General features: G+C 39.6%; 3 protein-coding genes across 4 annotated transcripts; all 3 read left to right on the top strand.

Annotated features, from left to right (window-relative positions):
* The first annotated feature begins 1,501 nt into the window (after positions 1–1,501).
* On the top strand, positions 1,502–7,582 carry LOC148076034 (multidrug and toxin extrusion protein 1-like). 2 transcript variants are annotated; one of them, XM_087795424.1, is made up of 18 exons: positions 1,502–1,606; positions 1,879–2,037; positions 3,202–3,303; positions 3,829–3,897; positions 3,967–4,115; positions 4,466–4,508; positions 4,583–4,627; positions 4,692–4,789; positions 4,861–4,958; positions 5,016–5,129; positions 5,434–5,501; positions 5,573–5,681; positions 5,752–5,827; positions 5,915–5,984; positions 6,054–6,186; positions 6,260–6,354; positions 6,435–6,515; positions 7,019–7,582. In XM_087795424.1, exons 2-18 carry the CDS (start codon positions 1,933–1,935, stop codon positions 7,298–7,300), a joined length of 1,737 nt encoding a protein of 578 aa, XP_087651550.1. In that variant the 5' UTR covers positions 1,502–1,606; positions 1,879–1,932; the 3' UTR covers positions 7,301–7,582. The 2 variants fall into 2 exon arrangements, with proteins under 2 accessions (XP_087651550.1, XP_087651551.1); XM_087795425.1 differs by having other exon boundaries at positions 1,965–2,037.
* A 507-nt stretch (positions 7,583–8,089) lies between these two features.
* On the top strand, positions 8,090–14,933 carry LOC148076035 (multidrug and toxin extrusion protein 1-like). Its single transcript, XM_087795427.1, has 17 exons — positions 8,090–8,173; positions 8,316–8,417; positions 8,486–8,554; positions 8,639–8,787; positions 8,878–8,920; positions 8,995–9,039; positions 10,871–10,968; positions 11,043–11,140; positions 11,201–11,314; positions 11,389–11,456; positions 11,538–11,646; positions 11,705–11,780; positions 11,843–11,912; positions 11,983–12,115; positions 12,180–12,274; positions 14,411–14,509; positions 14,600–14,933. Exons 1-17 carry the CDS (start codon positions 8,150–8,152, stop codon positions 14,837–14,839), a joined length of 1,632 nt encoding a protein of 543 aa, XP_087651553.1. The 5' UTR covers positions 8,090–8,149; the 3' UTR covers positions 14,840–14,933.
* Positions 14,934–18,974: 4,041 nt separating this feature from the next.
* Positions 18,975–25,910, top strand: LOC148076036 (multidrug and toxin extrusion protein 1-like). Its single transcript, XM_087794938.1, has 15 exons — positions 18,975–19,012; positions 21,788–21,812; positions 22,827–22,975; positions 23,081–23,123; positions 23,198–23,242; positions 24,274–24,371; positions 24,432–24,529; positions 24,589–24,702; positions 24,778–24,858; positions 24,946–25,041; positions 25,100–25,175; positions 25,237–25,306; positions 25,370–25,502; positions 25,567–25,661; positions 25,836–25,910. Exons 1-15 carry the CDS (start codon positions 18,975–18,977, stop codon positions 25,908–25,910), a joined length of 1,236 nt encoding a protein of 411 aa, XP_087651064.1.
* The last annotated feature ends 1,568 nt before the right edge of the window (positions 25,911–27,478 follow it).

The raw sequence follows: 27,478 nt of genomic DNA on the forward strand, positions 1-27,478 counted from the left end.
GATCTGTCAGCACCTGCAGCGGGTATGCAATGAGATTTTTTTAAAAACAAAAATACATATTTAGGTGGAAAAGAGCAAGAAACTGGATGTTTTGAACTTGATGTGGGAATAAATTGAATGACTTGTATCCTTTGGTCTATAAAAACACGGAAACTAAATGTTGGCCTGTTAATATTTAATCACAAAATGGGATTCACTGTTTAAAATAAAGTGTAAAAACATGTGGTCAGATTAAAGTTAGGTTTGCTTGTTTATTTTAAAATACAATGGTTTCAGTTTAGAAAGCAATGTTACAAGACTCTTCATAAAAACGTAAGTCAAATTCATTTACGTGCCCAAAACAGAGACCTTAAATGCTTTAAGCATCGATGTTTGTGGCTCATTAACCGCACTTATTTGGTGAGTTCAGTGACCGACAAAAAACAGCAGAGGTAACTTCAGGCTGTAAGATCAAGATGCAGCTGTGCTGCATTCACAGTCACAGAAAGAAGATTAGGACCAGAGGGAAGATTTAACCCGAGGTGCTGGTGGATTGCTTGAACACAAATGTGAATCTCTGCTCAGGAAATAAAAACAAAAACAGTTGCATTACTCTTAAGCAGGTGCACAAATGAAGCTTCTTGTTAACCCAGGTGGTAGACAGGCAGCTGTAGATGTCTCCTGCAACCTCAAGTTAAGACCACTTATCAATGAATACACTTGTAAATCATATGTCTGCTCCTCACCTATATCCCAGGAAATGTATCATCTACTGCTGTTAACTGTTAACTTTCTTTAAAGGAAAAAACAGAAAAGAACCTGCTCTGTCTGAAGTTCCACTAGCATAATCATATTCCCTTTTTCTTGAAAGCCACATATAATACTTCAAGCGTTAAGTTCAACTTCATTTGAGGCACATCCGAGAGGTAACGGTTCTGTCACTGATTGTTAACTTAAGAGTGTTAACAAAGGTGTATTTGCTAAAAAGTTTATCGTTAGTTTCATTTAGGAAAGGACTAAGCCTCTCTGCAAGGGGATGTTTTTTTCTGGCAGACAATCTGTTGTTTTAGAAGACATTTTGTGCATTAAGATTCAAAATGTTTTCTCAAAGAAATGTCAAATTTAGAGATCTTTGCCTGGTATAAAACAATATAATGCAGACAATTTTCCTGGAAAAGCTTCACTCACTGTATTGAAAGTCCTTAGCTGACAAATGCATTGTATTACTGGTCTACTGCTGCACAAGTTGAGAGAATGGGGACAGAACCTGCAAGAACAAAAGGCACTAAAAACATGATAATTTCCTCCATATGACAACACTGTGTTAAGAGTTAACTTTACTGAGCGAGATTATGACATAATCGGTGATTTATAACCAATGAGCCATTGGTTGAACCCGTGTGTGGATACTGAAGCAACAAGTTTAGAAAATCATTAACATGTGACATCTCTTGTGGAGCTCCACCCCGGACACACCAGTCGTCTTTGTAAAAATAATATACAACGCTTGCTTCAATCCCTCCTGCTGGGCACTATCACCCGTCAACAGATGGACTTTCCTCATGTTTCTTGCAAGTCATTTGAGTTCCTCCTTGTATAAACAACTTTCGAACTTTAATTTCTGACGGTAAGTTGTACATTTCCCAACTCTTATGACAAAGATCTCTTATTGTTAATATTATTATCCTTATTATTATGATCTGACAGCATCAGTAAGAGACTAGGAAACACGTGAGCACAGGTATTGGAAAGCAGCTCTCCCATCATTCAAGCAGAAAGAAATATTGTTTTAACTGAGAAATTAAACTGTACCAGAAAGGTCAACAATAGTTGAGAAAGTAAAGCATTCCAATGTTGTCTTACCACGCCCCCTGTTACCTTTTTTTCATGGGAGTAAAGGTCCACAACAACAAGAAGAGTTCAGTTCCAGTTGTAACCAGCCAGTGAGGAGTCATGCAGACGTCTGACAGGTTGTTCCGTTGCAGCTGGCTGCGGCAAAAGATTCCGTTGGCGTACAGAGATGAACTTTACCACATCTTGATGATGACGGGCCCTGTGGTATGGATTCACACTCTTTCTTAATAACAAATAAGAAAGTTGTTTTAGAAAAAGCCTTTGAACTCTTCAGTTTAATAATGCTATAGTTTTGTCAACTACATCTATATAAGAGCACTCAGATAGTAAAACCTCTGCCAAGCCACTCAGTGTCATCCATATTGTGATTATCACCCCAAAACTTGCCTTGCATTTGTTATTGTTGTCTCATTTCAGCTCTGTTCAGACTAAGAAAATAACAATTATTATTATTATTATTATACTAAATAAATTAAAGATACACTGAAGAAATATATTGTCTTTACAAAAGAAAGCAATCAGATCACTGAAATAATTTACTTTAATTTAATTGTAGCTTCAAAATGTTTCAGGTAGCAGTAATACTACAAAACAATCTTTAAAGGGGAAATAATGTAAAAATCGAATTAACCTGACTTACCCATGTGTTCCAAATGTTAGTCTTCTGCTTTAAGATGCAGTCTCTCATCATGATTATGTTTTGAAGTTATTACTTTATAAAGTTCTCCCCCGTCTGTATTCTCGGCGAATGAGAAGTTACAATATCGGATACCATTATGACATAATGATGGCTACTCCTCCACCAGCTGTAATCACGCCCAGCTTTGTTAATACAACAAGTCCCTTGGAGGTGGAGACGTCCAGGATTGATAAACCTCAATGTTTGAACAAGCACAGCAGAGTGGGTGTGGTTATGGTAAACAAGATGAAATCTCCAGAAAAAATCTGTTTTCAGTGGGCGTAAATATACTGATGAGTACAAAAGGGGTCCACAATCTATTTAAGAGACACTTAAATCGACACATTAGTTCCCCTTTAAGTTTTTAGGAATGACCTCTATTGTATACTTCATTATGTGTCTGTTCGTACAAAACTTTCTTTGAATTGCAATATTTACATAACAAAATGTGATTAAAATCCACCCACTTTCTGAAGATTAAATCTTGTTTACCGAACCATACAAACGTTTGTCACCATGCATCTGTAACCATTATAATGTCATAATGGGCTCCACTGTCATAACCTCTTGTTCGCTGAAATTGCATTTGTTGACCTTAAACTAAAATCTGTGGATACGAGTTCTTTAGTCAATTATGTCAATGTCAATGTGCCAAAAAAGAATGCATGTTACATTGTTATATTATTCAGCTCCTCTCCAGACTCTTCCAATACATGCTCCCATTTGTGGTGACAATGTTTTGTGGCCGTTTGGGAAACAACGTCATGGCCGGATATGGACTGGCAACTGCTGTAAGTCTTCATCTCTTCTTTGCACAGTTAGATAGTTCAGAATTAATTCGCAAATGTAAAACCAAAATCAAAATTTAAAATTGTTTCAAATTTGGATTACTTTCTCACCAATAAGTTTAAAAACATGAGTGATGAGTTTGATGAAGCATTATGATATAGCTGTGACGTGAAGAAACTGTAACATGATTGTCTTTATTTTGAAAGACCACTAGATGGAAATCTTTGCTTTATAATCTTTGACTCTAATCCTTTTATAGCATTAAATGGACTCCGGCAGCCTTTTCAAACTAAGAGTGCCGTCTAGTGGCCTTATCATAATGTATCATAATGTGTCATCATACAGTTGGATGCTGTATCACGAGGCCTAACTACAACAAATAAATATGAATAGAAGTCAGTTGAGACTTGTGGAAGTGATCACTATATATTCAGAAGAGCATAGTCCTCAGCTGTCTTTCATTATGATGATTACTCTGAAAGGTCTGAAACTTTAAATCATTCCTTTATTTTATTGTTTTTTTTAAGTTCTTAAATATCTCCACCATTTCTGTTGGAAGTGGACTAGGCCTAGCTTGTGACACCTTGGTATCTCAGGTCAGTGCATCAAGTATCAACCTACATCTTTATTAAGAGTGTCTTATAATATCTGATGTTGCTTTGCAGACATTTGGGGGCAAGAATCTGTTCCGAGTGGGGGTCATCCTCCAGCGAGGCATCATCATCCTGCTCTTGTTTTGCCTGCCCTGCGTGGGCTTGCTTGTCAACGCTGAGAGCGTGCTCTTGTGTTTGGCTCAGCAGCCTGACGTGGCCAGGTGACCATCAGACATCCACATGTATGAACATCTGACTCAAGACAGGAAAGCTACACTACAAGCATGTACGGGTCCTTGATGGCCACATATTATTCTCAGTCGTGCAACTTCAAAGACCAACAGGGAGGAGGCAAATGGTCAAAACTTGGTCAAGTCAATCATGCTAGTCTTAGACTAGCTCTTTGACTAATCATAATGCTAATGTCTACAATATAAACCAAAAGTTATGAATTCATCATAGTTTACACTTGTGTGTTCAAATTGTAATGCACACTCGCAAAAACGTTCCCTTCTATACATTTTCAGGAGATATCACCAGCATTATCCTGACTTGCAGTTTTGTTTTGCAGAATAGCTCAGCTCTACATCACTGCGTACATTCCAGCAATTCCGGTGAGTGACTGAAATTCTCCCTTGTGATGTTTCAGATTAAAAGTTCTTGTGTAACGGCTACTTTTTTTGCTCAGGCGATACTTCTGTATCAACTGCAGGTGTCCTATTTGCAGAATCAGGTGTGACTCGCATCACGTGGAATAACTCTATATAAATGGTACTGATCGCTTCAATGTTTTTTAGGGGATTATACTGCCTCAGATGTACACTGCGGTTATCGCCAACCTCTTCAATGTGCTTACACATTACATTTTAATTACCTGGCTTGACCTTGGAATCAGGTTGGTACTTTTACACGTCTGTCTCTTAGTGAGCCATGCAGCAAAAATGTGTGTCTGTCTGTGTGTGATAGTGGATCTGCAGCGGCAAACTCCCTCTCTCAGATCTACCTTTGTGTGTTCCTGTTCGCATACATTTGGTGGAAGAAGCTTCACGTGTCCACGTGGGGAGGTAAGAGCTGGATCTGTAATTTCATCATCATTAGTAAGTGTCTTACCCCCCCTACAGGCTGGACAGTGGAGTCACTGCAGGAGTGGGGATCCTTCATGAAACTGGCTGTTCCTAGTACACTGATGAGGTCTTTTGAGTGGTGGGTGTACGAGTTTGGGGGATTTTTTGCCGGTATGTTTCTCCTAACAAATAATAATAATATATCAACATTGGGTCATTATACAAAAACAGTGTCTTTTGTTTCCAGTCTATGTATTAGCTTTGCAGAAGTCTAAAGGATATGTGAAAAATGATATTGTGCAGTAGAAGTCACTCCAAAGCTTGAAAGTCTTGAAAGTCTTGCTGTTTTATAATGGTCAATGGTCAATCTATCAATGCGTTCACTACATAAGGACATAACTTTCTCTCTTCCTGGATATGCAATGACGGGCATTCATCAACAAATCTACAAATCAAATCTGTTGGTCTCTGACAGGAATACTGGGCGGAGATGAGCTAGCAGCTCAACATGTAGCAATCATGGTGGCCTACATTGCCTACATGGTATTGTTTACTGGACACTGAATGCTTTAGAAATTATAGATTATTTCCACAATATTACTTTTTTCTTTTAGTTTCCCTTTTCTGTCCAAGCTGCAACCTGTGCCCGGGTTGGCAACGCTCTTGGAGCCGGAGACACTAAAAGAGCCATTCTCACCTCTAAACTGTCCTTCGGTCTTGCTTGTAAGTGAAAAAAAGGATTTACTTAACGAAAGATTGTTATTTACTTTTTTGTTATTCTTTTCTTTTTCAGTCGGCTTTGCAGTATTCGAAGGTGTCATTCTTATATCCACTAGATCAGTCATTGCCTACATGTTTACCTCTGATGAGTAAGGGTCTTGGTGCCATACACCTACATTACATGTTGTTATTATCTGGTATTATATGTGAAGAAATGTTATTTTGTTTATCAACAGAAATATAATACGTCTTACGGCAAACCTGATGAATGTCTACTGTGTCCTTCAGCTGTTTGATGGACTAGTGGTGGGTTTTGTAACTGGAGACTGTACCATGATAATTTGATGAAAAATATTGTTGTAATTCTATCTTCAGTGCATCAGTTGCGGCGTCTTCATGGGAACAGGGAAACAGATCATTCCGGCCGTGGCTAATTTTGTTGGATACTACTTTATAGGAGTCACCCTCTGTGTCACTTTGACATTTGTGGTCAAAATGGGAATTATTGGTAAGGTGTGGGGAGCTGAGGTCCAATGTGATAACTGATTATTAAATGTTATTATCGACCATTCTCTATGCAGGATTTTGGCTCGGGCTTCTCTGTTCTGCATCTTTACAATCCATCTTTTACATAGTTGTCATTATGAGATTCAACTGGACCAAAATGACTAAGGAGGTAAGAAGGAATTCAATCCAATCTTGGGCTTAAATGTATCAGTTTCACGTAATTCTACATTTATTGTCTTCATCCTTTAGGCGGAGGAACGAGCTCAGAAAAGCTTAAACGTGGCTCTTCTAGGGAAAGATGGTGCCTGTGGTGACCAGGAGGGTGTTCATGTAAGTTGTATTATTATAAGCTTGTGTAACATCATGTTTTTGTGATCTTGAAAAAGATGAAAGAAACGAATTTAAAAATCCCATGAGCGGACCGTTAATCCTGATTAAATGGTGAGTGGGGTTTGGGAATATGGACAGCTGAGAGAGTTTTTGATGGATGATGTGGGAGATAAGGATGAACGAGAGGAGGAAGACAACCAATGAGGTTTACGCTGGTAGTAAAGGGGTACATTAAGAGAAGAGGTGCGGCTATATATTTTTAAATATTTGAACACTTGCTAAGATTGTGTTTGTCAGCATTCTGTCTGTGTGTCTGCAAAATGACTTAAAAAGTTGGTAGAAAGGTACCTACTCTGGTTTGTATAAGAGTAAATATTATTAATGACTGATTAAGACTGTTTCTCCTGAAGCAAGCACTTTTTTCCATGAATCATGCCAAATCATTAAATAATTAACATGGGAGAAAAAACTCATATTTGGATTCATGTTTTTTCTCTCCAAAGCCTGCTGATGGCCTCCAACTTAAGAGTGTGGGAGAAACAGCAACACCAAATGTCCACATAAAGAAGAGCGACGAGCTCTCGCTGACCCAGTTGATTCTCAGACGAGGATTCACGACGTTCGTCGTGCTGGCGATCATGTCTGTGGGGATACTTGTCCACATTCTTGTTCCTTTACCGGAACCCGTAGTATGGCTGACTGACCCCACAGCAGAGTCAGCCAACTCCACCCTGGACTGGACCAACACAACAATCTCAACAACACTATGGACAAACACCCAATAGAGAACACTGTACTGCACATTGACGTTGAAAGAAGTCTAAATATTTATCTGCACTGCACCAAATTGACCTTTGAACAGCTGAAAGTAACAGCTTTTAACTGTGCCTTTCACCCAGTTAGATACGGCCAGATATACTTGTAGATCTGTGTAATAATATTCTGCGGACCGACAACATTAAACATCTGAACGTGGTTTCAAGTCTGAACTTGGCTGTAGAAATGTATTAACGTCCTCCAAAATATTTATCATTAGACTGAATATTTCAAATAAAGCAAGAACTACATGTGTGGCCATGTTCTTATCTCCATACATTAATATTTGAGCCTACATTGATCTTATCAAAAATAATTAATCACATTATAAGTAAGCAAGAAGTAAGTAAGAGCAAGAAGTTCAATCTGTATCACTTATAATGACAAATCTTCGCTACACTACACTCTGATAGCAAAATACAGTGAACAAGTTGTATATTTAGAGTAATAAAGACACTGCCATGATCCTTACTAAGAATGTTTAGAGATAAAACAAGCCTAATTTATGTGTCTGCACTCTGCCTTACTGGTTTCCAAACACAATGCCACACTACATTCTGTCTCCCAACTGTCACATCCAGACTGTTCTTGGCCTTTTTCCAAGGCAGCTGTAACAGCATCAACATGTTTTACTTCCTGCAACACACACAAAGTAACCAGAGAAAAGTTTTAAAGAAAGTTAGAAGAAGGAAGTTTCTTCTTGAAGACCTGTGTCGGCAGCTCTCCGTAAAGACATGGAAGGAACAAGGCAAAGGGTATTCTGCTCCAGCTGGATATGTCGCTGGATTCCTGGCTCCTACAGAGATGAACTTTACCACATGTTGTGTATGACTGGACCTCTGGTAAGAAACTGACCGGCAGACAAATCTGATAAAAATGTTTCTTTGTCATTAGAATGGCCTCATGGGTCTACTTTAAAAGGTACATTTTAAGTTGTTTTAATGTCTCACAAGTTGATTTTAAATGAGCCACTTAATTTTACAGCTTCTCTCCCGAATCCTAAATTACATGCTTCCATTTGTGGTAACAATGTTCTGCGGGCGTCTGGGGAACAAAGCCATGGCTGGCTATGGACTTGCTACAGCTGTAAGTGTTCACTGAACAAAGTAATGAAGGCAGCAGCAGATTTAATATTCTCACCTCGTTTATTTCAGACCATAAATGTCACGACTGTAGCAACAGGCTATGGACTTGGTCTTGCATGTCACACCTTTGTGTCCCAGGTCTGGATATTTTCTTCTCAAGTGTCATCATATCTTGTGTTTTGGTCATGACTGATGTTGTTTGTCTATTGTCTAACCCCGCAGACATTCGGAGGAAAGAATCTGAAGCGTGTTGGTGTGATTCTTCAACGTAGCATCACCATTCTCTTGCTGTTCTGCCTCCCCTGCTGGGGTCTGCTCCTCAATGCCCAGAACATCCTGGTCTGCTTGGGTCAGGACGTAGAGGTGGCCAGGTACATTACACACTAGGTTTAGTCAGTCCTCGCTTTACTATGCTAATTTCTACTTTAGAAAAAGCAATATAATGCAACATTTGATTTCAGAATAGCTCAGGTGTACATCACAGCTTTTCTTCCTGCTGTGCCGGTAAGTTCACTTCTCAGCACAGATTTGAGGTCAGTTAACGTGTGTGCTGCTTTTACATGCAATCTCTATTTTAGGCATATTTTCTTCACCATCTTCAGGTGTCATACCTGCAGAATCAGGTATGAGCATGTTAAGTGTATTTAGTATTTTTATCATATAGTCTTGTAAAATATATAGTAGTTAGCTGAAAGACTAAATGTTCCATGTGGACATTCAAATTACAGAAAGAAGCTAAAATTATATGTTTTATGATATATGGTGTACATTTCATCAAAATTTGGGGCATTCAAATTTCCATGTGGCCTTCAGCCCCCTATGTACACCCTTCCCCTTGACCTAACCCGGGTTTCCTCTGAGAAGACATTTGATGACATTAAAAGGGGAAAAATAAAACTTGTTAGTTTTAAAATAAAATGAATTTATATTCTTCCAGCGTAAAACAAATAAAAAACTATTCAAAACAGATGGAAAAAAGTGAACTTTTTAAAATATTTAATTTACGTTGAATCATGCTTTCAACTGTTTTCATATGACTCATCATATTTTGTCATTTTGTTATTCATACAATACAAAAAATCAATGTGTATTGTAAATGAATAATACAGGTACACTACACAAAATCTGCTTAAGTGCTGCAAATGCCCCCTTGACTGGACTTTAGAGTTTCATTAAAAAATGTTATTGTTATGACTTTTTGGTTTAACTCTCTATTTGAAATTAATAGGTTCTCCTTTTTTGTGTTCTGCCCTCTACCGCTTTGGGTTACCCTCAAGGCTTTGCCTATTGCTGAGAAAGAGCACCTCACAGGGGCAGTAGGCACCCCATATACTGACTCCTTCAAGGAACATCTTAAGACCTTCTTATTCTTATTTGTGCAGGCTTTTCCCTGTTTTCTGGGACTCCTGTGTTGTTCTCGGTGTTATCTTGATCTTTTTAATATGTATTTTTTCAGTATCTTTTTTTTTTATTGTTTAAGCGCTTTGTGACCCTGGTCTAGAGAAGCGCTCTATAAATATAAATGACTTACTAACTTACTTACTTATATAACGCCTTACCTCACAAAAAATGGCTATATTTTCCTCGCTAAGCCTTGACGAACGGTTGCATTACTAGAAAATTCATCGTCTTGCAAAATTGATGTGTCAGATTGTGGCGTGACACTGTCTGCTTCAGATCAGCAAGCACTGTGTTTTGAGCCTCTTATTTAGTTAATAAGATCTGCTGCTGCCAGTTTTGTCACTGACTCCCTGATTGATTCAGCCACATTCTTTCCCTCTCCTGCTCTTGCGTTGAGTGGAGTTAGGCGCTTTGCTCCTTTTTTCTCATTACCAACCATAAGCGTTTTTTGCTTGGAGCATGGGGGGTCCTGCCACCAGTAAGATCCCAGACTCGTTTGTGATGCGCTCTACTGTCTTTGTTTTTGTTAGAATCGTTAGAGCAGACAGATTAAACGGCTTCTACGTTATGAGCAGTTAACTGCTGTCTGAGGAGGATGTCGGAGGTCAGATGCACGGTGTGTTGTGGAGCAGGTCAAGTCTGTTGCTTGCCCATTGACTCTCATGGCGGCTCCCATCAGCGGCGAAGTCTGCTTGGAGGCATTGGTTTATGAAGTCAATCTTGGTTTACATTGTGTAGCGACTCGTAATGTCACAGCTTCTGTGGTTTCTTGAGAGGAGTCTTAACAGAGGAGATCTGGGTGCTGTCTCCATTTTTTCAAGTCCTGACTGCAAGGTCTCTTTTCTTGCAGTGCTGAGTGCAGAGACAACCTTTCACAGGTTGATCCCTGTGTGGCGTCTTCTAGAAGTACATTTATCCCAGTGCTGTGAATAGTGTAATCCATAGCGACTGCTTGTAGAGGGCAGAGCACAAATGAAGTAGAAATAAAGTCTTATATATTTTTTTTCATCAGATTTTGATTATATTTTGAATAGTTTGTATTTTGTGTTGCAGGGGATCATTCTTCCACAGTTGTACACGGCAGCAGGAGCAAACATAGCAAATGTGATCATTAACTTTGTCTTGATTTACGGACTGGAACTGGGGGTGAGGTATGTGCTCAGCACTGTCTAGTCCAAACATATTTAATTTTTTATTATTTAAAGGGTGATTTTTATGTCTTCAGCGGCTCTGCGGCCGCAAATGGCTTAGCCCAAGTATGCCTCTGTGTTTTCCTTTTTGGTTTCATTTGGTGGAAAAAGCTCCATGTCAAAACCTGGGGAGGTAAGAAAAGAATTTTGTTCCCTTCTTATCTAGCTTCTTTAAGAATTAATCAATCCTCAGGGTGGTCGACAGAGTCACTGCAGGACTGGGGATCCTTCATGAAACTGGCAGTTCCTAGTTCCTTGATGCAGTGCTTTGAGTGGTGGATCTATGAGTTTGGAGTGTTCTTCGCAGGTGATGAAGGTTCAAGCATATTACCAGATCTGTGTTTAGTTTTGGTGTGATTTATGTGTTTTGTGGCTTAACAGGGATGCTGAGTGAAAGCGAGTTGGCTGCTCAACATGCTGTCATGATGGTGTCATTCATCACCTACATGGTACGTATTACCAGATGTAATTACCATGTTATTAAAATTTGGGATATATTTGGGTGACTGCATGTCCTCTCATGTCTCTAGATGCCTGTTGGGGTTCAAGCTGCAGCGTGCGCCCGAGTTGGTAATGCCCTTGGTGCAGGAGACACTGCCAAAGCAATACTAACATGCAAAGTGTCTTTCATTATAGCCGGTGAGCTCAAACATGTTAAATGTGAAAACATGTTAGTCTGCTAACACCTTATTTGCAGGTAGCCTTGCAGTGGTGCAAGGTGTTGTCCTGGGGTCCACCAAAACAGTGATTGGCTTCATTTTCACCTCAGACAAGTAAGAACATACTTTGTCTCTGAGCTGTTCTGTTAAGATCATCTAACGTCACCATCCCTCAGGACAGTCATCCGTGTGGTGTCTGACCTGATGAATGTCTACTGTTTCCTTCAGTTTTTTGATGCTCTTGTGGTAGGTTATAAATGAAATTGCAACATTTACATGTTTAATTATTATCTATTATTTGACTTGTTTCCTACAGGGTGTAAGTCTTGGAATATTCCTGGGATCAGGTAGTCAGAGAATCCCTGCTGTGGCTAATTTCATTGGCTACTACTGCATAGGACTCCCGCTCAGTGTCACATTTATGTTTGTGGCCAAACTAAGAATTTCTGGTTGGTGTTTGAACCAGGAAACAACATGACAACACACATGATATGTTTTTTTGTAACTCCCCAGGTTTTTGGCTTGGACTTCTGATTTGCGTCATTTTGCAGTCAACCCTCTTCATTACTGTCATCTTCAAGCTGAACTGGCAGAAAATGACAGAAGAGGTCTGTTCAAATACCCATTGTTTATTTTGAACATATGATGTGTTGGAGAATGTACAATGTACATCTGTTCTATTGATACTGTCTGCTTTATAGCTAAGTTAAATACGCTTTGTGCTTGTGCATCATTGCATTATGGAATAGATCTATTCCAGAAGTCGCACATTACAGGAATCACCCTTTACAGAAGTACTTATGGGAATGCATGTTACAAATGTGTATCGATATGTAAGTGTCATGTTACTGAAGCAACTATGGAGTTACTGGAGTTATATGTTGAAGCAGTGTGAAGCTGAATCACATCACCAGAATGCTGGAATTGCTAAAATAATGGAGTTGGAGAAGTTTTGTTGGGAAAGAGTCGTTTTATGCAACTGCTGTACTCTATTTTTTACTCTTGGATAGTTTGGGGAGAAAGTTGGTAGTTGAAAAGCAAAGTAGATCAATTTTCTATTTTCAAAATTAGACTTTACTTCACGTACAAAGTGGATAAATAATGGGTAGAAAATATGGATCATCATAGTCATAATTGCAACACTTGTAAATGTAGAGTCCTTGTAATTGCTGATACACATGTAAATGTGATTTCAAACACAGAATTTTAAGTTTTATAAATTTATTTTTTGTTTTATAAATTAAAATGATATATTTACAAGTACAATTTTTTTTTAAATACGAAAATTAAAGTTACAAATATTAATTTTACATTTGTTGATATCACATCTGCAACCATTAAATAGTTGCAGATCACCCTCAGAACAGTTACAAATATTAGTAAGACAAAAATAGCTCCAAAAGCCTTGCTCAGCAGACTAAGGAGTCAGACAGTCCGCTGTTGGTACAGGATAAACACAATTACAGTATTCACATGAGCATGCACACTTCCTTCTATACGCATGCGCACTGGCCTCTCTAACTCGGTCAGCAAACAGGCATAGACATATATACATTGACACCGCTACAACTGCTGCCGCCCGCTAGAGCGGTGTGTATACAGGGCGGCCATCTTGGTACAGTGCCACTCGCTCCTACAGTGCATTACGTCTATAGAGGAACGCTGTGTTTACACTATAAAAGTGATCATAAATCGCTCATTTGTCAAACTTTTTTCACGGGGTTTGTTTTTCCTACCTCAGACCAGATAGATAAACATTATTATATATATTTGTATTATTACAAAAAAAAACATTTTGAATATGATGAATTCGATAGATGATACAAATACGGACCAAACTGTTCGGAAAATTGGCCCAAAATTCAGCGAATAGTTGTATTTTAAGATTGAGAAGTACCTCCTTCCCTGCAGTTGTTAAAGCACCGCTGCCTCTGATGACACTGCACCAAGATGGCGGCGTTTTATACACATCCGTCTACAGTCGATTCGGTGTCCATTATGTATGTCTATGGCAAACAGGCACAAACAATCACTCACTATTTAGATCGCAATACAGTATTCACAAACAGGAAGTGACAATGTTTTGATGGATGTGACGTATCACGTTAAAAAATATTAAAGTTAATGTTTTAGTGATCAACAATTGTTTTGTGCAAGTTTATTCATATACAAATAAAACTTTAGAGCAATTGGAAGAAAACTATTTACTGAACCAGTGGAAAATAGCATATTATTTAATTATTCATACAACAGCATGCAACTCATAATTGTTGATATCAAACCATCATCATTCTCTTATGATGACACAAACAAACACACTCAGGAACACATTTGTTCAACAAACAACGTTTATTCAATGTCAATATTAGTCAATATAAAAACTCATTGTCACAATAATGTCTAAATAAATCATTTCTTCAAATCGCTTATAAAGTTGTGTTGCCAAACACTATAAAACAACGTTTAACTTTAAATTAAAACATCTTCAGTTTGTCAATACTGTAATGAAATCTGAACTGTGATTGGCTGTCTCTGCCTTGTTGCTGACGGAGTTAGAGAGGCCAGTGCGCATGCTCGTGTGAATACTGTAATTTTGTTAATCCCGTACTGACAGTCCGCAACCCAAAACCTTCCATAGAAAAAAACTGGATAAACTTAAAGCATATACAATATGAATACTGCACAGACAACTCAGGATGATAGTCACAGGTAACACAGGTAACATTTCCTTTTCCAACACTCAGGCAGTAGCGCGGGCTCGTGAAGATTCAGAGGTGAGGTCATTTCATACGTCTCTTATGCCGAGGGAAAACTCATCAGGACTGACAGGAAGCAGTGACAATGTAAGTTAGCAATACAATCTGTTCTCAATATCAGTTCAAACAGGGTAAAAAAATCGATCTTGTAACTTTAATACTGCTTTCTCTTTCAAGGCAGCGCACACCTCTATAACTCCTGTAGCCAGTGATGGGAATTTGATACAGAAAAGAAGTCTCTCCACTGTTCAGCTGATCATCCGTCGAGGTCTGACTGCGCTTGCGGCTGTTTCTCTTCTCATCATCGGGGCATGTGTGCGTATGTTAGTTCCTCTGCCTTCAGCCACTAACGTCACCACAGACTGGCATGTCACTGCAAACACATCCCTTCAAGGAACCACCCACCTGGAAGGATGATCATAGTCACACCTAATGTAATGGTTTTCACAAAGTTGTGCATTTTAAAATTGTACATTTATATGTGAATAAAAAAAAAATGTAATCAAATAGACTTTCACCTAGCACTCTTAGGAGGTGCTTCAGCGTCTCTGGTTTTATTGTTTTTATTTTAAATATAAATAAATATATATATATATAAAGTCAACTCAATTTTCAATTGTGAACATAAAATGTTGGAGAGAGACACTAGGAGGGATACGAGAGGGTTAATGATTCACCAGTGATTCCAAGCACAAATTGAAAGTAGCTGGTTAATGAGTATCATATTAAAGATGCATCTTCAGTGGACTGTGTTATTTGCTTCGTTAGCGTCAACACCAGGTCCTAGGTCCCATATAATACATTCAATTCTTATGGAAGCTCAACCCAGTGCACACACATACCAAAGACAAAGAGAGCTTCAGTTTCTGGACACATTTTTTACACATTTAAGGGTTGTTTTCAGAAAGATTTCAGAAATCAAGCTTGAAGCTGAATGTATAACAGACAAAATGTCAAAGCAAGGACCTCAATGTTCTATGTCACTTAGAACAGGTAATGCCTGAGGGTTGTACATAGTGTTCTAAAATCTGCACAAATTCTTGAAATATGAAACACTAACTGAACATGATGTCCATCTGTTATGGATAACATGAATTTGACCTTTTTTGTGTGTGAAACAACATAGGACTTTAAATAATATACTTTATTATAATTCATTAATTTAAACAAGTAATTAGCTATTTTTAATAATGTTATTGTATATGAAATATGTACATAAAATAGACTACTTTAGTAATAGTATTTTCTGTCTCGTTTAATAAAGCATGACAAACATTAATCCATTTTCATGAACACATTGACACACATTTTTCAGATTGTAGTTTAAATTGTCAAAATATAATTAATTTTGTAAAACTCTACATTCAGAATATCAATTAATTAAATAATGGCAAAGAGTAGATTAGTTTAAACTTCTCAACGTCAACCAACTGTTGGGTTACACCACCACAAAGCTTCCAATCTCATAGGTCCACCACTCCACACAGATCATGGCCATGCTGGGTATTGCTAGGCGCATAAATGGGCCCCAGTATGTCAAGCATTCCTTGGACCGGCCTATGTCGAAAGAAAATCACAATATTGTAGGTCAGATGACATTGTCAGCAAAATCATACCAATGTTGATAAATTAACTGAAAAGATTTAGCATTTGGGCATCTGGTTCTGTTTGAGGTTTCTGCCTGTCAAAAAAAAAGTTTTTCTTGAAAACCCTTGCTAATTTTTTTTATTATTTCTCTTAAAAAAGTGATACTTGAAAAGTGTCTCAAGTTATCGTTGTAATGGTTTGGCACATTAGATCAATTTGAATAGAAATTTAATTTAAGGAATTCTCTATGATTGAATTCCAACATAATTCAAGGTGGGACATATTATGATAGTAGTTAACCAACACAGTCTGTATTATCCCTTAACTCATCAGAAAAAAAAAAACTCCTTCATATTCTCAGTGATTATTACACCTGATGTCATGTATGAGTAGGGGACCCCACACAGATCTTTACCAACTTATTATAAACACAGATTGGACAATAATTAAGCTCATAGACAGCGTAGAGTTTTCTCACCATTCCATTCCTTGTAAAGACCCTAACACAGTATATATAATAATAATAATATATATAAGTTGAGAATTATAGCCATTAGGTATTAAGAAAGCAGGTTCCCGAGCAGATCCTGTGAGAATAATATTACACTTTAGTCAAAGAAATAATGTTTGTAGACCATTTACTCACGGTACGACCATTTTAAACTATATCTATGATAGTTACATCAATATTTATTTGTTGTATTGTTGTCATTGTTATTATTATTGAAGGCCTATAGCATAGAGCACCTATGTAATTTTCTGCATCTCAAGCTCCGCTTCTTCGACCAAAATGGCTTATTTACAGGTAAAAACGTCAAGGTGATAATTTCTGTTTTATTCTCATTCTGAGTAATAAGAACAGTGATGACGACTCCTTGCTGTATATTTGAGTCGACACAACAATCAACGTAAATGTCACTCAGTGAGTTGTTAATGCTTCACTAAGTAAATAATTCTCTTGAATGTCACGTTGTTGCTCACATCCCATCTTTACAAATGATGCAATGATGTGTGGCTCCAATTTAACAGCCTCATACTGAGGGGTTTAGTTTGATTGATGTTTACAGATACTTCTGACTCGGCATTCCTAGAACAAGTAAAATACAAGTTAGAGACAACTGACCTGGCAACTTCTGGTTCTTGACCAACAGCCAGCAGAAGCAGCTCTGTGTTGATAAGGATCGCCCAGCAGGGGAAGCACGCCAGGATCAAAATTAGAATCGACCGTTGGAGTATCTCACCAACCTTATGGTGATTACCGCTCCCAAATGTCTACAGAAGAAAACTCATTTATCAGATGAATAATTGGAACTCAGTTTACAGCAGACTTAAGAGCCTCACTTGAGACATCAAAGTGTCACACGCAGCAGAAAGACCAATGCCGATGGATATACCAGTAACATTGATGACCTGGAAGGACAAAGTTATTTGATTGTCTTTAATATATATACTTACTGCTATGGCAAGAGAAACTCCGGCCAGTTCCGTCTTCCCAGAGTGGCCGCAGAAAACACTGCTAATAAAACCAACGAGGAAACTCATGAGCCTGGAGATCATTTGCCAAAAGATTGAATCAAATGATTCAATTTTAATATTTTTGATAATTTATCCGCAATTGCTTCATCTTGTGCAGTTAACACAAGAGTTTACATAACGAGATAATAATTATTTTAAAATATGAGTTTTATTGAATATTCTACTTCACTTTTTTATTCTGTATGTAAAGCTTTTATTATGCTAGTGTTCATGACCTCAGAGATTAGAATTAAGTAGCTGAGCTAAAAGGAGTATAAATGGTTCTACATTTTGTTTTCAATCAATCATTTGTGTAAGGATAATATTTGTCAGCTGTGTGCTTGTATATATACATGTACTTATGTTCTTCATAAAAAAACTAATCTGAGGTCACATTGTAGACAGTAGACGGGATTTACCTGTCTGTGTAGCATGTTGCCCTTTAAGCTTCCACTATCTCTCATTTTTTGCTTCAGTGTTTTTGGGAAGAATTACTCTGGTTGAGGTTTCATAACAAGAGAAACATAACAGATGAGCAGTATGGGTTTTTAAGGTATTTTTAGACGAACATAAAGACGACAACAACTAAGCAATAGGAACAGATTACTCTAAAAATAATCCCAACCCATAGTCGACATGAGGGCGAGTTTAAAATAAGTGATATTAGATATTTTGGTGAACTACCACTTTAAAAAGTTTATAGAAATTCATGAACTTTATTATTATTAATGATGTATAGGGAAAGATAGTGCTGGTGGACTACCACTTAAGAGTATAGGAGAAACAGCAACACAAAATGTCCACATAACTTCATAAAAGAAGAGCGTCGACCTGTCACTGACATTCACGACAAATGTCACACTCACGCTTATGTCTTGTTCTGTCACTAGAACTGATCGTATGGCTGACTGACCCCACTAAAGGAAATTCCACTCTGGACTGGACCAACACAACAATCTGAAAAACACTATGGGCATACACCACATAAAGAACACTGTATTGTTGTTTATTAATCTTGTGAGATGCCTAAATATCTATCTGCAATGTACAAGATTAACCTTTGAACAGCTAGAAGTAAAAGCTTTGAATTGTGCCTCTCACCCAGTTAGATATGGCCAGCTACACTTTCAGATCTGTGTGATAAGAATCTGAAGGGCGACAAAATTAATCATCTGAATGTGGAAGTCTGGACTTGGCTGGAGAAGTTTATTAACGTCCCCCAAAATATTTATCATGAGACTGACATCATTAGTTGATCATTTCATTCCTGTTCCCGTGGAAAACGCTCACACATGCCATTAGCCTGAGGGTGGTAGTCAGTGGTAAGAAGCACACAGAGAGTCTTTGCTGGCACTGACCAAAGCTCGGACACAAACTGCGCACCTCGATCAGATGTGATGTCGGATAGGGAACCAAAACGTAGAAAGATATGTGCGTGCAACATCTGCAAATGATATGGACGACAGAGGAACCGCCTCTGGCCATATGGTGATCCGATCCACCATTTTAAGCAGCTTTGTCAATCCCCTGGGAGGAGGCAGTGATCCTACAAAGTCAATATGCCCATGGTCAAAAGGCCTGGCCAGAACTGAAAATGACCCCTTGGTGTGTTGGTGCTCTTTAGCACGTTGATATGCACGCTGCCAACCAACGCTTAACATTTTTCCAAAGAAAAATAAGATTATTATTATCCTAGTGGGATCTATGATGAGATTGCTTGGATTTGTCCTTTGTTTCTCCGAAGCCAAAGGCAAGAAAACCAACCACAACTTCACATGCTGCAAATATCTCACTAATGAGATACAAACAATAGGTACAATGTATAAAGTATACAATGAGGTACATGATTCCAGAATAACTAGATTTTCTTCATGCCTTCGCCTTTGAGAGGGGTTGAATCTGATCACATGGAAAGGGTGAGAATAGTTTACCTGCTTTCCTGCTTTGGACATTTCTTGACATGTATTTGGACACACCCATGATTGTAAATGTTACATCGTTGTGGAAACATCTCTGAAAAGAAAAGAGAGACGTTTCTGGGCCAACTACTGAACCTCAGGTAAGAATAATTCAATTAAATTCAATATACCTTATTGATCTCCATAGACAAATCTCACAGAGAAATTCAACATATGTTGCATTGTAAAAACGCAAGACAATCACCGAGGGAGCTAGTCCTGTGACAGCATCAAAAAACGTGTTTTGCACTTGAAGTTGTGGTGGATAAGAAAAGTAAGTAAGTAAGTAAGTAATTCTTATTTGTATAGCGCTTTTCTAGACCAGGGTCACAAAGATGTTTCTTAAAGGAGTCAGTAGACTCCATCAAGCGCAAAGAGAGAGGAAGATTGTTCCAAAGCTTAGGAGCAATGCCCTCAGTGTGTGCTGGAGAGGGTGAGATAAGTTCTTCCTCATGGAGCCCAGCTTGCTCCGTATCCTCCTCCCAGACACTTCCTCCACAGGATCCAGGGGGCGCCCTAGGACGTAACCGGCCTTCTTAATAAGGCTGTCCAGTTTAGCCCCATCCTTTGCTGTCATGCTGCTCCCCCAGCAGACCACACCGTTGAAGATGGCAGAGGCCACTACTGAGTCATAGAATGACTTCAGGAGTGGCCCCCGGACACCAAACGACCTCAACCTCCGGAGCAGGTAGAGTCTACTCCGCCCTTTTTTATAAAGAGCAGCAGTGTTATCCACCCAGTCCAGGCGGTTGTTGAGGTGAACACCCAGGAACTTGTAAGACGTGACAATCTCAATGTCCTGTCCCTGGATGTTCAGTGGTGAGGGGGAGATGGAGGGACACCGCCGGAAATCCACAATCAACTCCTTAGTTTTGCTGGAGTTGATCTTGAGGTGGTTTTCCAGGCACCAGTCAACAAAGTCCTGGACAAGTCCCCGGTACGACCCGTCATTCCCGTCCTTAATGAGGCCGACGATGGCGGAGTCGTCCGAGAACTTTTGCAGGTGACTGGTGGGAGACAGGTGTTGTAGGTCTGCAGTGTACAGTGAAAAAAGGAACGGTCAAGTTTGTCCCTCAGGATGTCTGACCTGATGGTGTTGAAAGCACTGCTTAGATCCAGGAAAAGGATCCTCACAGTGCCTCCAGGTGAGAAAGTGCTCGGTGGAGAAGGAAGATGATGGCGTCCTCCACGCCGATGTCAGGTTGGTAGGCAAACTGCAACGGATCCATGGAGGAGCGCACCAGAGGACTCAGGTAACTAAGGACCAGCCGCTCCAGAGCCTTCATAAGGTGGGATGTCAAGGCCACAGGTCTGTAGCAGCTGGGATCCTTAGGGTGCTGAGTCTTCGGCACCGGTACCACACAGGACGTCTTCCACAGTAGTGGAACTCTTCCCAGGGTCAAGCTCATGTTGAACAGAAGTCCAACAATTTCACTTAACTGGTCAGAGCACTTCCTGAGTACTTTGCCACCGATGCCGTCTGGTCCAGGGGCCTTTGTTGTCCTGGTTCTCCTGAGCTGATTTCTCACCTGGAGAGGTGTGAGGGACAGGCTGGGATGGGGGGGCATTGTCTCCTGCGGAGTCAGCGGGGGGGCTGAAACAATACAAGCTCGGGGGGGAGGAGAAGGTAAATGAAGAGGTGTGAATGGTGTAGAAGCGGGGGGGGGGGGGGGGGGGAGCCGACACCTCAAACCTTGAAAAATAACTGTTTAAGTTGTCAGCCCAATTTTTATCCCCCGCCGCTACAGAGAGCCTAGTCTGATGTCTGTCCGGATATGGATTTCAAACCTCTCCAGACATCTCTGTTGTTGTTGTTGGCCTGACTCTCTTCCATCTTCCTCCTGTACCTCTCCTTTCCCTCCCTGATCTTTCTTCTGAGCTCCTTCTGAACTGCCCTCAGATCCTCTTTGTTTCCTGACCTAAAGACTCTCGTCTTCTCCTTTAAGAGAGCCTTTATATCAGGATTAATCCAGGGTTTGTTGTTGGAGAAGCATCGTACAGTTCTGGTTGGCACAATGCTCTCCACACAGAAGTTGATGTAGTCCGTGACACAAGTGGTTAGACCGTCAATATCCTCCTTGTGGGACTCACTGAAGATGCTCCAGTCCGTGGTCTCAAAGCAGACCTTCAGAGCTTCCTAAGCTTCATCAGACCACTTCTTGACCGAGCGAGTCACTGCTGGTTGCCTGCTCACAAGTGGCTTGTAAACAGGTAGGAGATGGACCAGACAGTGGTCAGCTCGTCCCAAAGGAGGAAGGGGGGATGATAAATAAGCGTCTTTAGTGTTCGCATAAAAAAGGTCCAGTGTGTTATTGTCCCTGGTGGCACAAGTGACGTACTGCGTGAATTTGGGCAGACAGGAAGAGAGAGATGCGTGATTAAAATCCTCGGAGATGATAAAGAGGGCCTGAGGGCTCTGAGTCTGTAACCCGTTCACCACTCCAGTGATGACATCACATGCTGCCTCCGCGCTCGCCGGCGGTGGAATGTACACAAGCACCGTGACAACATGTGAAAACTCCCGTGGCAAGTAGAAGGGTCTCAGACTCAGCGCCAAAAGTTCAATGTCAGGAGAGCAGTGTTGATCCTTTAAAGTGACGTGCCTGGAAAGGCACCACTTCTCGTTAACGAACACCGCCAGTCCTCCGCCCTTCCTCTTCCCGCTCATCTCCGTCCGGTCCGCGCGTAATAAGCAGAATCCATCCAGTGCAGCAATCGCGTCCGTGTGGTTCTGGTTCAGCCACGTCTCTGTGAGCATCAGCATGCTGCACCGTCGATATTGCGGGTCGAACCTGGTCGCCGCCGCGAGTTCGTCCATCTTGTTTGGGAGAGATCTCACGTTGCCCATGACGACGGATGGGAGCGCCGGTCGATAAGCTCTCCTCAGGTCCCGGCGTTTAACTCCGACACGGCATCCCCGTCTCCTCTTCATAATATCCCGGGGGATGATGGGTCGCTCCTCCGGCCGCACCGCAGAGAAACGCAGCGCCAGCAGCTGATCCCGACTGTAGACAATGGCCATTACGCGCGCAGGACGCCCGTTGCGCACCAGAAAAAGCGATGAAAAACTTTCCTTTTTCACTGAAAGTTTCCAATTCTTGTAGAAAACTGTCTGCGAGTCTTAAAGAGACAGTGTGATGAAAAGAAAAGTTTGAAAAGACGGAGGCAATCCTCGGAAAAAAGTAATAAACCCCAAAAAACACTCAGAGCTGCTGTTAAAGCTGCCGTCCTGTCGGCGCCATCTTGAAATTGTGTCCCAGGTCTGGATATTTTCTTCTCAAGTGTCATCATATCTTGTGTTTTGATCATGACTGATGTTGTTTGTCTATTGTCTAACCCTGTAGACATTCGGAGGAAAGAATCTGAAGCGTGTTGGTGTGATTCTTCAACGTAGCATCACCATCCTCTTGCTGTTCTGCCTCCCCTGCTGGGGTCTGCTCCTCAATGCCCAGAACATCCTGGTCTGCTTGGGTCAGGACGTAGAGGTGGCCAGGTACATTACAAACTAGGTTTAGTCAGTCCTCGCTTTTCTTTGCTAATTTCTACTTAAAAACCAACAAAATGCAACATTTGAGTTATTACTGCAACTGTATTTCAGAATAGCTCAGGTGTACATCACAGCCTTTCTTCCTGCTGTGCCGGTAAGTTCACTTCTCAGCACAGATTTGAGGTCAGTTAACATGTGAGCTTCTTTTACATTTAATATCCATTTCAGGCATGTTTTCTTCATCATCTTCAGATGGCATACCTGCAGAATCAGGTATAAGCATGGGAAGTTATTTAGTATTTTACCATATTGAAGCTGAAATACAAAGCGTTGTCTGTGGGCATTACAATGGGGAAAATGAGCCGAAATTCTATGGACACTTCTTGTATTATGATATATGGTGTACATTTCTTCAAGATTTGGTGCATTTAATTTTCCATGGGACCTTCTGGCTCCTTTGTGCCCCCTTCTTCTTGACCTAACCAGATTTCCATCCGACCTAAAACCTCCTATTAGAAGCCATATTTAATTACGATAAATGTCGCAAATGAACAATGTTCTTTTTTTTTAAATAAAATGCATTCATATCTTCATCCAGCTTAACATAAAATAACCTGTGGTGAGTGGATTTGAGACCCAAATATATGAAATCACCAAGAAACTCCAACATAAATAAGAGTTCCACAACAAAGTGTCCAGAATCAGAAGTGTCCATAACACAGTCCAAGTCAACTTAGAGTGGGCCACACATCGGAATAAGAACAAACTTAACTTAATTTCTTGTGCTATTAGGCTGTATAATTATGAGTTTGGGGGCAGGAGAGGAAGGCGGATGTTAATCTTTGTATCCTTTACTTTGTGTTATTTTTCTTTGATCTATATTCTTTATACTTAGATTTTGTCAACTTGCACGTTGTTCATTTTGTTGCACCTGTTCTTGTTCTTGTTTTTATGAATCTATCGTCTGTGTTGCTGTGTGCTGGAAAATGATTCCCTGAAGGAGATATCCAGAGGGATTAATTGTGTGTGTTTATTGTTTCTCTGCATTTACAATAATATATCACAAACCCATGAATGTATTTTAATAAATGTTTAAGGAAATCTTTCTTGTTTTCAACATTACCATCTTTAATTTGGCCATAGTTGAGATCATAGTTCACAGCCAGGTGCTGTCCAATTAATCTGCGTGTGATCAACGATATTTGAAATTCTTAAGAAGTTGTCAATAAAAAGCAAATAAAAACCCTATGAGGACCAATAATTTGGGAAGAGAAAAAAAACACATTTTGGTTTTTGTGTTGCAGGGGATCATACTTCCACAGTTGTACGCAGTGGCAGTCGCAAACATAGCAAATGTGATCATTAACTGTGTCTTGCTTCATGGGCTGGAACTGGGGGTCAGGTATGTGCTCAGCTCTGTCTAATTCAACCAGATTAATGAATGGTTTATTTTTTTCTTCAGCGGCTCTGCGGCAGCAAATAGTTTAGCCCAAGTATGCCTCTGTGTTTCCCTTTTTGGTTTCATCTGGTGGAAAAAGCTCCATGTTAAAACTTGGGGAGGTGAGGAAAGAGTTTTGTTCCCTACCGTCTAGCTGTTTTAAGAATTAATCAATCCTCAGGGTGGTCGACAGAGTCGCTGCAGGACTGGGGATCTTTCATGAAACTGGCAGTTCCTAGTTCCTTAATGCAGTGCTTTCAGTGGTGGATCTATGAGTTTGGAGTATTCTTCGCAGGTGATGAAGGTTCAAGCATATTACCAGATCTGTGTTTAGTTTTGGTGTGATTTAGGTTATTTTGTGGCTTAACAGGGATGCTGAGTGAAAGCGAGTTGGCTGCTCAACATGCTGTCATGATGGTGTCATTCATCAACTACATGATACGTATTACCAGATGTAATTACAATGTTATTACAATACATATTTGGGATATATTTGGGGGACAGCACATCCTCTCATGTCTCTAGATGCCTGTTGGGGTTCAAGCTACAACGTGCGCCCGAGTTGGTAATGCCCTTGGTGCAGGAGACACTGCCAAAGCAATACTAACATGCAAAGTGTCTTTCATTATAGCCGGTGAGCTTAAACATGTTCATTGTCAAAACATGTTAGTCTGCTAACATCTTATTTGCAGCTAGCCTTGCAGTGGTGCAAGGTGTTGTCCTGGGGTCCACCAAAACAGTGATTGGCTTCATTTTCACCTCAGACAAGTAAGAAATACTTTGTTTCTGAGCTGTTCTGTTGAGATCATCTAACGTCACCATCCCTCAGGACAGTCATTCGCGTGGTGTCTGACCTGATGAATGTCTACTGTTTCCTTCAGTTTTTTGATGCTCTTGTGGTAGGTTATAAATGAAATTGGAACCTTTACATGTTTAACTACTATTCTACTTGTTTCCTACAGTGTGTAAGTCTTGGAACATTTCTGGGATTAGGTAGTCAGAGAATCCCTGCTGTGGCTAATTTCATTGGCTACTACTGCATAGGACTCCCGCTCAGTGTCACATTTATGTTTGTGGCCAAACTAAGAATTTCTGGTTGGTGTTTGAACCAGGAAACAACATGACAACACACATGATATGTTTTTTTGTAACTCCCCAGGTTTTTGGCTTGGACTTCTGATTTGCGTCATTTTGCAGTCAACCCTCTTCATTACTGTCATCTTCAAGCTGAACTGGCAGAAAATAACACAAGAGGTTTGTTCAAATACCCATTGTTTATTTTGAACAGATAAAGTGTTGACGGGAGTGAATGTACAGAGATCAATGGATTATGTAGCTGGAATTCTGTTTTAAGACACCATCACACTACAGTAGGAGTGTAGTATATGATATTACACCCATCTGGTTCATTCAATGTCTGTTTAATAGCTATGTTACAAAAGGGGTTGTCTGACGTTGCATTATGGAATCGACCAGAGCAGCAATCGACCCTTACGGAATTAACTTGTGGGAGTGCCGTGTTATGGAAGTGTCATGTAACGGAAGTAACATGTTACATACATATAACTGAAGCATAACATTTGAGAACTATGAAATTATGGAAGAATCCTGTTGCGAAAAATGACGACACTCTTGTGACACGTATGTTGAAGCGATGCGATGATAAATCATCACATTACAGAATGCTAGAGTAGTATATTTATGCATCTAGATGTGTTATAAAACTGCTGTACTTTCTATGTCTGCCTTTATCAATCTAGATTAAAGTCGATAAATAAAGTAGGAAGTTGGTAGGTGAAAAACAAACTAGATCCAATCCATTTTTTTAAATCACATTTTACTTGAATACCCGACGTCATGCAATGTAATAATGGATAGAAAACACTTAAACGCTATAAATTAGGGTCCGGGATCATGCAACACCAGACTCACAATCAACTTATTACACTCTGAAGTCTGATTGTATAAAAGGTGTCCTCTTGATTGGGTTGAACAAAAACCTGCTCCCACTGCAGCCCTTTGTGGAACACTTTGGAGACCGATGCTATAAATTCAAAATCTTTAAAGTAAGTCATCAGTGTTTACTAACTGAGTCTGTAAAATGCTTTGATTTTATAGTTGCCACATTTGTCTCAACAAAACTTTGGTCAGTCTCTATGGATCATCTGAGCTACAAGCATTCTGTTCAGTGCTTGTTTCAGGGGTCATTTGCAAAAGTTATTTTCTTGCTTTAATTTGGTAAGCTAAACACACATTTATTCAGAAATTTTAATAATATATTAGCAAATTCTAACTCTTTTTTTTATATCTTCAAAACACGTTATTCATACTTATATGTCATGTGTCAAACTCAAGGCGCAACTGGCCAAATCTGGCCTTAAAAGTAAGTAAGTAAGAAAGTCAATTATATTTGTAGAGCGCTTTTCAAGACCAGGGTCACAAAGCGCTTAAACAATCAAAACAAAACTCAATAGAATAAATACTTAAAAGATCAAGATAACACCGAGAACAACACAGGTGTCTCAGAAAATCAAGGAAAAGCCTGCAAGAATAAAAATGTCTTAAGATGTTTCGAGACAGCTCTTTCTTATTAAGACACTAAAACAAACTTTTGCAATGGTCCAGACGAGAAAACACAAACACTTGGATTACAAACACATTTTCTTAAGTTTAGAGATTTTTCTCAGTTGAAAGAAAACTGAACTTTCTGGTCAGTTTTCTGCAGTGAAAGACAGTTGACTGAACACCAAATTGTTTACGTTGAAATACAGGCGCCAGTCTTTTTGACGGGCAACTAATATGTTCATTTGAGTTTCTCTTAAATTGATCGTTGACCTCTATTGTACTCATCATTATGTCTCTGTCTGAAATATTTACATTACAAAATGTGCTTAAGCCCTGCCCACATAAAACGCTTCATTCTTCTGGGGATGATGCCATTTACTAATAAATGAATATCCTTCCCAAGGAACCTTTAGAAAAACAAAAACAAATCAAGCTGTTTCTTCAATGAAATTATGCAGCTTATCAATAACAATCCATAAATGAAAATGATGTATCAGATATCTTGA

This window comes from Callionymus lyra, chromosome 7 (assembly GCF_982586985.1).
Source record: "Callionymus lyra chromosome 7, fCalLyr1.hap1.1, whole genome shotgun sequence".
NCBI lineage: Eukaryota > Metazoa > Chordata > Actinopteri > Syngnathiformes > Callionymidae > Callionymus > Callionymus lyra.